This window comes from Tachypleus tridentatus, chromosome 10 (genome assembly GCF_004210375.1).
Source record: "Tachypleus tridentatus isolate NWPU-2018 chromosome 10, ASM421037v1, whole genome shotgun sequence".
Lineage (NCBI taxonomy): Eukaryota > Metazoa > Arthropoda > Merostomata > Xiphosura > Limulidae > Tachypleus > Tachypleus tridentatus.
Window position 1 is genome coordinate 163,011,534 of NC_134834.1, and position 11,865 is coordinate 163,023,398.

The 11,865-nt window shown below is 32.7% G+C and overlaps 1 protein-coding gene across 2 annotated transcripts in view; it reads right to left on the reverse strand.

Moving 5' to 3' along the window:
• The window catches only part of Naa15-16 (N-alpha-acetyltransferase 15/16), a 64,469-nt gene extending 60,501 nt beyond the window's left edge, over positions 1-3,968 (reverse strand). For both annotated transcript variants that reach the window (XM_076465000.1, XM_076464999.1), the window contains exon 1: positions 3,580-3,968. In XM_076465000.1, coding sequence (XP_076321115.1) covers positions 3,580-3,636 — 57 coding nt within the window. In that variant the 5' untranslated portion in view covers positions 3,637-3,968. The remainder of the gene's footprint in view (positions 1-3,579) is intronic.
• Positions 3,969-11,865: the final 7,897 nt, after the last annotated feature.

Consider the following 11,865-nt stretch of genomic DNA (forward strand, 5'->3'; position numbering starts at 1 on the left):
ATGTAAATCTTGATTCATATGTTGTTTTATTCACACCTTATGTAAATGAAAATGTGAAAATTTGCCCATTTTTACATAGTAAAATAGGTTAATTTCTAAATTTCATTATCCAGGTCACTAAACAAAGTTTGAAGGGAATAATGGCCATTTTATGTACTTTTACAACATAAGCAATTAAGAAATAACACATGCTATCCAGGAACAAAATATGTTTTACATAGGGTAATAAAAAAAAATTACAACTTAGAAATGTAAATATGACACATCTAATTTGTACATTCCATAATATATCTCATACTCAGAGATTTCATAACTGGAAACTTCTGAACATGAGTTCACTTGATTCAAATAACATTATCCACATCTGAAATGAAGTTCAAAATTTTAGCTCATGTAAGATACAAATATTTTCAAAAATGTATATTTTTCTATAGTGTCAGAGCAAAGGTTTGACTGTGAAGGAAAAAAAAAGTTGCATAGATGTTTCTTAATTTAGTCTGATGTATTTTTACAAACTTTTACTTTCTGTACTATTATTTAATATTACTTTACAATTCTGCTATCATAAAAACAATGGTAAAAACTTTAATAATGCACATAAAATTAAAAAGTCAAAGCCTGATCCAAAATTTGATGATGGGAATAACTACTACATACATAAATATATTATTTAACTACAATTTCTTGCTGATTTATCACAACCAGCAATATTCAATTAGTATGGACAGTCTAAATCAATTTCATTTAAAAACAAAACACAAAAACAGTAAAAAATCAGATGACAAAACATTAAAGATTTTGTTCAGACTCTTATTTCCAGAAATAATACTAGTTCAAGAACAAACATGAATGACCTAAATGCTAAAAAGCAAACAAAATAGAAAAAATGAGAAAGGTCTTATTAAAATAAATACATCAAGAACATTATGATGTAAAATAAGTAAAATAGGAAACATCAATCTACCAGATAAATATTTCTTATACTCAGCCTTTCTCTGGAAGTTTTTCACAGCTCACAGAAGAAGGAAAAAAAACAAACTCTAAATAAATATTACTATAATGTAACTGATTTTAATAACAAACACCATAACATTACTAAATATTATGTTTGGACCATAAAGCCACTAGAGTTAAGAAACATTGTGTGTTCAAAGGTTCAAGTATAAATCCTTTTGATAATGCAGTAGAAGCAAATTACTTTAGGCTAAGCATTTACAATGACTTAAATGTTTACAATCTGTCAGAAGTATATTTATATTAACATGTCAATTATTTTTTAATTTTATTTTTATGCTAAGCACTTCACTGTCTAATGTTTAAGTACTAAATAACTATGAAGAACATAGCATCAAATCACACGAGATGAGGTGTTAAAATGCACTTACAACTCTATTCTTGATCATTGATGAGAAACAAAGCAGTAAATTACAATAGCTAATTACTTTAACATTTTAAGACAAAATGTAGAATTTAAAACATATAAACATTCATTTTTTTCCAAGATATGGATATAAAAAAGGAATTTTATATAATAAAGAAAAACATGTCAGGGTTCAGATAAAACTAGTTATTTGGACTGTAGTGTGCTTCAGTGAGGAAAAAGCAAACGGATGTTACTAATGGAGTTAAATTCAAATTGAACCCTTATTACCAGTGAATTGCCTCAGAATTCTGCAATGCATCTGTGTTTTTCTTATTTAATGATATTGGGCAGGAAGATTAATAGCTTGTTGATGCCATTAGTTATGCTCCTAAGTATTTCTAGTTGTATTACATATATTGAGGTATTACACATTGACTTGATGAATAAGGTAAGTTTGACAATATTTGGTAATTTATATTAAATGCAATGTTATAATAAATTACAAATTTAATACAAATGAAGCCCATTCAACAGTGACTGAAGAAGATATTGGCAGAGTCATGGGCAAGTCACAGAGCACTGCTCTACTGTTAATAGTACATTATAAAATATTTTGAATGTTTTTACAGATATGATTAGAAAAGGTAAGTACAAATGACTAGTTAAACCTCAAAAGGAATATTGAGTGCAGCTTTGGTAACTTTGTTTAAAAAAAGAATAATAACTTAGTAGAAAGGGTTCACATGAGGACTACTAGTACAATTCCAATGACGAAAGAAATATCTCTTATGGAATTAGTCAATGTCAACAGTTTACAGAAATAATCAATGATTTGCTGAAAATAAATAAATTTGAAATTTTAGTTTTATAAGGGATGGATATCTAACCACAGCCTTGAAAGACCAAATGAAATATTGCTGTCTACAGGTTATTTTAACTTGATAAAAGTAAACTAAAAGGTGATCTAATTTATGCTTACAAAATTATCTGAGGGATAAAAACAAAGACCTATGAAGTTTTGGCACTATATTCTGAAAACAACTTGACATCAGAACATGTGGTTGAGATTTATAAAAAATAAGTTAGGCTTCAGTTATATTTTATTTTTCCAACACGATGGCTGCCATATGGAATGTGTTACCATTGGCAGTAATGCGAGGTAAGCATTTTACAGGCATTAAGGATAAATAATTTCCTGAATAATAAAGAGTCATTTTTTTTTATAAAGAGGGGATCCACAAATACATTATGAATAAACACTTTTAGTATAAAACCCATAAGATACTATCATTGCCAAAAGTTAATATTTTACCTATAGGTTGAGAGTTGTCTAAATTAAAATATGTATATATAATTGTAAAATTACTAAGAATCATCAAAGACAACTAAAATTATCTGCTACTTTCCAGAGTCCCCTCTGAGTTGCTTTCAGTAAGAGAATACAGGAAAATTCAAGACCACTTTCACCTCAGAAAAATAATGTAAATAAGTAACAAAAATCTGGAATTTATTAACAAAATAATACACTCTTGAATTACATTTTGGCAAATCATTTTCAAACATGGATGGGCAAAAAATAAGAAAAGTATATTAGAATGCAATTCAAAAATTAAGAATAAAGCATTTCAGACACAGAAGTTTATAAAAGTTTAACACTTATAAACAGTATCTTTCAAATGTATATGTTAGCCTAAATTCACTCTTGAAACTTAAACTATTAATAAATATGATAAATATGCCCATGCTATATAAAGTGTGAAAACAAATAAACAATAAAAATGTAATGAAAACTGTAGAGAAACGTAATTAAATTTGTACCTTTATTTCTTATTTCACTTCTGATTTCTGGTACTAAAAATTCTAGAAAATTTAAAACTATAAATAACTCAAACTTCTGAAAACTTGCTACAAAAATCTAAGCAATATTTTAACGATCTTATTCGTAAAAATATTTCTTCTACCGAATAAGCTGAGTTATTATACAACTTCAAACGTATACCATATTTATAGGCTCAAACTTACAAATGCATACTAACAACGTTTGTACAAATACAATATTATTAGGCCCGAATTTAGGGGAGTGTTAGGCTTAAGGTCAACACTATAGTATTACTGTGAAAGTTGTTATAACGAGGCCCACCGAGTCCTCGGTAATTTGCTGTAAACTGAATATATAAATATACAAATAATGTAAAAATTAAAAAATATATACGAACCAATATTCTTTTGAAAAGAGCATTCTCTTTGGGAGGAAGAGGTTGGCTTGGGGACATTTATAAGCCTTTAAATGTTCAGCTATTAAAAACTACAACGATTATTTCATCCACACTCGTGCTAGAACCTCGTGGAAAATCCAAAGATGGCGGAATTTTACTCTCGTTCTCGTATTAAAAAATTAATTTTTCAAAAACGTTTTCTTAGTCTTCTGTGTGATTTCTTTTGCGTTATAATTTAGATACGTAGTATAAATCTTTAAAATATTAATTACTAATCACAAAATAATCTTTTGCGATATAAAGCATGAGTAACGATACATAATCCCAGACGACATTGTGCTATGATATCACTTAAAAGTGATAAAGTCGCGTTTAGAGGTCTCTACATTGAAATATCTAAACTTTTAATAATATTAAAATAAACAATAGCATATAGTTAACAGTTGTTCTGTGTATAACACTGAATTTTGCGCTTTTTAAAGGATTGTTTAAGCAACGCAACTGAAGCGGATATAAATAATAATGAAATTTATACGTTTACTTGCATGTAAAATTCGTATATTCGATATATTTCAAATTTGTTTCAATATTATGAAAATAAATGCTGATTTTTATATTTTGTAAAAATTACCGAAAAATATGTTCTGACCCAAATAAAAATATGCTATAGAAATAGCATCAAATCAACACTTTTTGGAGTGGACTTTATTGAAGGTTGTCTAAAGATAGAGCCAAAATAAAGTATTCACATGAGAACCTTTGGCATAAAAAAGAGATCGGTGGGCTAGAGCGTCTTTGTAAATATATTTATGGATTTATTTATTAAGGAAAATTACTTACAACTGTTTGTTTGTTTATAATTAGACACAAAGCTCTTCAATGGGTTACCTGAGCTGCGCTCACCACGGTATAAAAACCAAGTTGTTAGCATTGTATATCTGCAGATATACTGTTGAGCCACTAGGTGCTACTTATGAGTGAAGATAGCAGTTGTACCAATATGGAGATTAATGTTACACAAAGGCTATCTGCGCTATCCGTCCCTAATTGAACAGTATACTTCTAGAAGAAAGGTAGCTAGTTATCACCTCCTACCGCTAATTCTTGGGGTACTCTTTTAGCAGTGAATAGTAAGATTGACCAACACATTATAACACCCACATGACCGAAAGGGCGAGCATATTTTGTGTGACGAGGATTCGAACGCCTTAACCTCCTGGTCATGCCAGGCTTGTGTATGGAAGCATATAATGCTAAAATAATACAAAGTAGTAAACAACGACTTATAAGCTTAATGGTTTATTTTTGAAGGAACATACTAGATGTTTCGATTGAACAGTTGTCCGTGTTCTTTGGGTCCTATTAAAACATCTTGTACATTCACCCAAAAGTAACCCACTTTAGTTAAACAGTTTTTTGTGCTCTTCCAAATGTGTGACCAGGTACAACTTTAGCTCCATTAGTTTTTGAGTTGTAACGCCAGTATTTATTGCTTGCTATTTGCTTTCTTGGCCATATTGAGTTATTGGTTGAAACATATAACTTTGTCTACTTTTTTTTTTGCTTGGCAAAATACAGCTCCAATGGCAAAAAGTAACATCGGGAAAAGTCATGTGTTCAGGAGAAGACTTCACCCAGTACTTCTCTTTTACAAAGTTCTCCAGTTATAAGTTCTATCTCTTGGTAGCGAGTACTTCTCCTTACATAAAATGTAATTCAAATGTCAGCAAAAACAGAAAACTCTGCAATAATATCCTAAAAAAGTGAAACATTTAGTAACATATGACGGCCGTTTTAGCTACTACATTCGAGCAGGGACATTAGAAATTGATATTGGCACTATATGCTATATATTATTTAGATACGAAACTGGGTTAGACGTGATAAACTACCGCATTGTTGGTTTCACCTACAAAGAACGCTTCTGGATATCATTTGACTTCTCCCAGAAACTGAATGAGAAAATAAGTATTTGTTCTATTTTATTAATTACTTCATCAGTTGGGCTATACTTTACCACGGTCCATAGTTATGTTACTGAAACAATGGCTAGATAGATTCGACGCACCAAAAGAAATACATACACAGTAGAGAATTAATTTTTACCAGCCAGCTGTTCTCCGACGTGGACAAAGCGTTGACATGGTGAAGACGTACACTTTAGTATCTGTTTCGGAGGGTCTAAAGACGTGTAGAATGGATATGAACTGTATTAGTTGACATGCACAAGTTTGCACATCAACAATTAGCAGTTGGTGTCTTATGGTAGATAATATTATGACACAACAATGAAAGAGCGTTTATTTCAGTGTGAAAATTGAGTTTAGCTTCGGTAAATGCCAACTGCACATAAACTATTTGATCTGGTTACCTTAGTTTACACCCAACACTCTTGACAAATGATTTCATCAATGTATGAGATACAGTGGTTATATGGCACACACAGAACATGACAACAAACTGTTACTATAAATTATGAACACCCTTTTGTGCAGTGGTTTGACAAAGAACTGGAAGTTGATACCAGTGAGAGTGATAAGCATAGAGATAAATATTTTGATCAGTCACTGACTGTAAGATCATCAACTGATAGGAAATATGAGTCCTTGCTTTCCGAAGTATTACATTAAGTTATTTTCACTTGTTGACCTGCATCTAGAGCAATTGTTTTATCAAAAAATCAATGACTAAAGAAGTTTTGTGGACTCTGCTTTCTGAATTATTAAGTGGCACTGTCTTACTAATAAAGTGTATGAGCTATCACTAGTTAGTTAAAAGATTTGTCAATTAATAGGTCGACGGAACAAAATGAAATTTGTGATCCTTACTTTCTGAGCTACTGAGCTGGATTTAGCACATGCTATCCTCAGAAGATCAACTATTAGCTGATCAATTACTGCACTTTTAAGATAATTGGTGTTTGTAATGACTAGAACATATTCAGTTTGTACAACTAACATGTTAGTTAGTGGTTCAAAAACTCAACCAAAAGAGCTTTGTGACTCAAATTTCCAAGCTATTGAGTTCTTTTCTCTAATAAAGCAGTCGTTCAGTGCTTCATTAGAAACTCTTTATCTACATGAGCGGTAAAAGTGTTCAAAAATTACTCACAGAACCTGTCAATACATATGAGTGTATATAACACCTCCACTAACAGTCAGCATTTGTTCTGTAAGTCAACACAGAATATAAATCATGTTCTAGCAGAAATGAAGTGATCTTATTTCATTGGATTTTTTTTTTTTTTTGTTATTAACTACAATAATGGAATCGACTCATGTACGGTGACCTGATAAGTCTGGTTTGTTATTTCACTATGTATAGTCAAGGTTGGTATAAGATATTGATTAACAAGTAGGATAGCAATAGAGTGAGTATTAATCTTGGTTAGTGAATTATATGCAGGATTACACTTGTTTCTCAATGGTTGAGAATAACTTGAGTTTCACGACTCAAAACTGTCGGTGTAGTTCACGGGAATAATTTTTGTTGTTTAATTTCGCGCAAAGTTACACGAGGGCTAGTAATTCGTTGGTAAAAGAGTTGACGGTGGGTGGTGGGATTGACCGTAACATTATGACGTTCCCACGGCTGAAAGGGCGAGCATGTTTGGTGCGATGGGGATTCGAACCCGCGACCCTCAGATTACGAGTCGAGGGCCTTAACCACCTGGCTGTGACGGGCCTCACAGCAAATAAACAGAAATTATTACCAAAGCAATAGAGCTGTTCTGCCCGTGTACAAATGAGAATGTCTGTGTGGTGTTACACGTGTACACAGTAGTGTACAAATGAGAATGCCTGTGTGGTGTTACACGTGTACACAGCATTTGACAGAATCATTCACGAGTGTTGTATAACACAAGGGAATCAATCACTAGTAACAGATAAGAAACTACGAGATTAGAATGACAAGATCTTGAAGTATGAAGCTATGTTTGTTGGCCTGTGAAGCATTGTTTGAAAGTTTGTGAACCTCTTATTTGTAATAATGTGAACGAAAGAATATTTTAGTTTTAACGTAGTAATGTCTGGCAAGTAGTTAGTTTATATATACACAAAAGACGACAATAATACGGAGACTCATGCGATGATAGTCAGAAAACATCATTTGACCCATTGTATTGTTAGTAGTAGTAGTATAATAAGGTAAGTCTGGGTTATTCTTTAAGCAATTAGATAAGTATGCTTAATAGCTGGAGATATTGTCAAAATACCGATCATAAAGTAATGCAGTCTCCGAATATATGAGTTGTGATGTTAAACAGAATAATAAGATTGTACAAAAAGTGAAATAACCATTTTTTTTATTACAACACTCAACATGCAGCGTAAACTATTGCTTATACTAATTCCCCCAACCAATTATCCTTCAAGATCCTGTTCCACACTGCCTAAATGTAACGTTTCTCAAATCACAAGAAATAGCATATTTTCCTAGAGTGACTGGTCGACATACAAGAGGTATCTCGTATGCCTTCAACTTCAGACCAATCATAATCAATTACAATCAAAAATACTTTTCTGTAGCTCAAGTTCCCCAGGAAGACGACGACCTTAAAAGGCTGGGCCGTCTTTCAAAATCGCTTATAATTGTAGATCATACGTCCATTACCAGAGTAATAGTGGGTGGGTGGTACGGTAGTTTCCCACTAACGAGTACCCTGTTGTACAGTAAAGTTTACCCATTGTCAGAAGATCCTCATTTCATTTTATGCTAATTCTGTGAAAAATATTTTATCTGTGTTATTATCTTCATCTAAAAGTTGCTGCTATATTGTATATACCTATCTGTTTAAGAAATTGATTTCACGCATATCGTTATTAAAGATTTCTATTAAGTTGCTTTTCACGTGTTTAATTTCTTGACTAACTGACTTTAAACTTTAGTTAGAAATAAAGGAGAGAGGAGGAGTGTGATATGCAGACATATCACGTTTTCCATTCTTTTATTTGTTAAATAATATATTTTTTTAAATTTCAGCACATTACAAGTCTATTTTTATTATAGAACATTAGCCTAGGAAATAATGTTTTTCTTGTCTTGGTTAATCATACACTAGCCCCTGTCACCACGTGTTTTCCTTCAGAAGAGATCATATGAGTGTGTATTATACAATGAACTGAAACAGTGGCCTGTTCAAGCAGCAAACCATGCTGTGGGGTATGCCGAACTAGCCTTTGCCAAAATGTCACCAGGACGAATAACATTTGCTTCCCTATACCAGGGATCCCAAACTTTTGGTGTTCACAGTACACTAGGAAAATAATGTTAACTTCACAGCACGCTCGTCTATCATCGCACCAGAAAGCAGAACAGTGTTTCTGATTAAAAACACGAAATAAACTAATTTGAGGATATTTTGAATAAGGAAAAATGCTCTCGATTCAATGATAAGGCCACATTGGCCTAAATATACTCGATTATTTTACACAGTTGTGAAAAGCATAATTGATGTCACATATTTACAAAATTTTGTTGCACACCAATTGGGAACCACTGCCTTATACATACATTTTACTCCTCTTTATTCAAATATTTTTGTCCTTCATTGACTCTACATTATAGGTTCTCAACATTTTCGCGCCACTTCATCTATATACTGCTGGCCAAAATCTTAAGGACAATGAGCATAAAGAAAAAATATGCATTTTGCGTTGTTAGATTCAACCACTTATTTGAGCAGAACTTCGAAAGATGAAATTAAGAAAAAATAAAATAAAAATAACAAACCTTTTTAGCATTTAATAGGGAAAATGTGAACTCTATGAAACTAGCCTGAATACTAGCTGGTCAAAAGTTTAAGACCATACTGAGACGAAGCGTTAATTGGTAAACACGTAAGAAAATTAGTCATTTGTATTTAAGCATTAGCGTTGTCAACATCTTTCACTCATATCTCCTGTGTTACATTGGGTAAAAATATGGCAAAGGCTAAAGAGTTGACAGAGTTTGAACATGGCAGAATTGTCGAGCTGCAAAAGCAATGTCTCTCTCAACGTGTCATCGCTGGTGAGATTGGGCATAGTAAAACTGCTGTTGCAAATTTCTTAAAAGACCCTGAGGGATACGGAACGAGAATTTCAAGTGGTCGGTCCAAGAAAATTTCGCCGGCGTTGAGCAGGAGGATTCGACGGGTTGTCCGGCAAGACATCAGCCAATCATCGAACCAGATTAAAGCCCTTACGGATGCAGAATGCAGCTCAAGTGCAATAAGAAGGCATCTACGAGAGCAAGGCTTTAAAAACCGTAAACGTCTTCAAAGGCCACGCCTCCTTCCACACCACAAAACAGCTTGGTAAAACTTTGCTGAAAAGCACTAAACATGAGACATAGAAAAGTGGAAGATTTTGTTCTCTGATGAGAAAAAATTTAACCTGGATGGTCCAGATGGCTTCCAATGTTATTGGCACGATAAGGATATCCCACCGGAGACTTTTTCTATACGACACAGTAGAGGAGGTTCCATCATGACCTGAATTGTTTTCTCTTTCCATGAAACAATGGATCTTCAGGCTATACAAGGGCGTCAAACAGCAGCTGGCTACATGGGCATGTTGGAGAGAGCATCTTTATTGACTGAAGGCTCTCGCTTGTGTGGAAATGACTGGATCTTTCAGCAGGATAACGCTGCAATTCACAATACCCGCAGGACAAAGGACTTTTTCATGGCGAATAACGTGATTCTTTTGAACCATCCAGCGTGTTCGCCGGAACTGAATCCCATTGAAAATGTTTGGGGTTGGATGGCAAGGGAAGTCTATTGGAATGCACATCAATTCTAAACAGTGCATGATCTTCGTGAAGCCATTTTACCACTTGGGATAACATTCCAGCCAGCCTTTTGCAAACGCTTATATCGACCATGCCAAAGCGAATGTTTAAAGTTATTTGCAATGAAGGCCGTGCAACTCACTAGTGAGACCTCTTGTTGGGCATTTCCTACCCTGTTTAGAACTTCTTTTTGGTATGGTCTTAAACTTTTGACTAGCTAATACTTAGGCTAATTTCATAGTGTTCACATTTTCCTTATTAAACACTAAAAAGTTTTGGTTTTTTTATTTTTCCTTTTCTTATTTTCATCTTTCGAAGCTCTACTCAAGTAAGTGGTTGAGTCTAACAACGCAAAATGCATATTTTGTCTTTATGTTAATTGGCCTTAAGATTTTGGCCAGCAGTTTATATATATTGTATTCCTTCTAATTTAAGATACACCCCACTTTTAAAAAGGGATTTCAAGGGAAAATTTTTGGATGATAATTAGAAAGGCGTAAATATGTTTTAAAATAGTTTGTTAACAAACCAGAAATGTTAATTAATGTATTTAAAATGAAATATAATAAAAATATATCAAATATACAGGAGATTTAAAATTTTCATTACAATAATTTTTTTCTTGCTTTCTTTATTTAATCAGAGTGTTACTCTGATGTTTCTGTTGACTCACTGTTATATTCTGAAGTTGACGCATCTTCATTGCTTGATTCACCACTGTTCCAATGAATGTCATATTGGGTTCCATCTTCTGCATCTTCTAAAGCAAAAATCGACAGGGTGCTTTTGTACATGTATGCACGTTTGTTTGTTTTTTTCCCCACAAATGAACGTTGTAAAAATCACATATCTTTACTCTTTTGGGATCTCTTTTATTTTTCCTGGTTATCTGAACATATTTCAATGGTACTAACACTGTTAACTAGTTTTTAATGTTGTATCCTTTCAAATATTGACAAGAGACAGAAATGTTAATAAAGATGGATTGTGTTTATTCAGTTGATTCAAAAAGCAAGAAAATATTTTGAAGTAGGAAATGAACTTGCACTTTCAGTTCATCACATGTAGACAGATGTCAGGCTGAGGTGGATGAACCAAGTAGCAATTTTATTAAAGAAATGTGAGGCAGAACAGTAGTAAATTTAAGTTTCCAGACTTATGGTGCAAGAAAAGTAGTCAAAATGTGTACAAGTACAACCAACATTCACAAGTTGTAATACAAAGTATCAAACAAGTGTCTTTATATCAGCTGTTCATACAGAAATTATAAATATTAAAGATGTATCATCTTACACAGAAAATATACTTAAGGAAACACTAGTAAAAGATTATAGTAACAAATGCAAATATCCCAAAAGCAAAAAATAAAAAGGATGAACAAATACTGGTGTTTTTGTGCTGTCAGTATTCAGTATCAATTTTTCTGATTATGGAACACAAGCATGAATCCTTTTATAAACTACAGCCATTAGTGAACCTAGACATGACATACTTTTTAAGATTTTCAAGTTT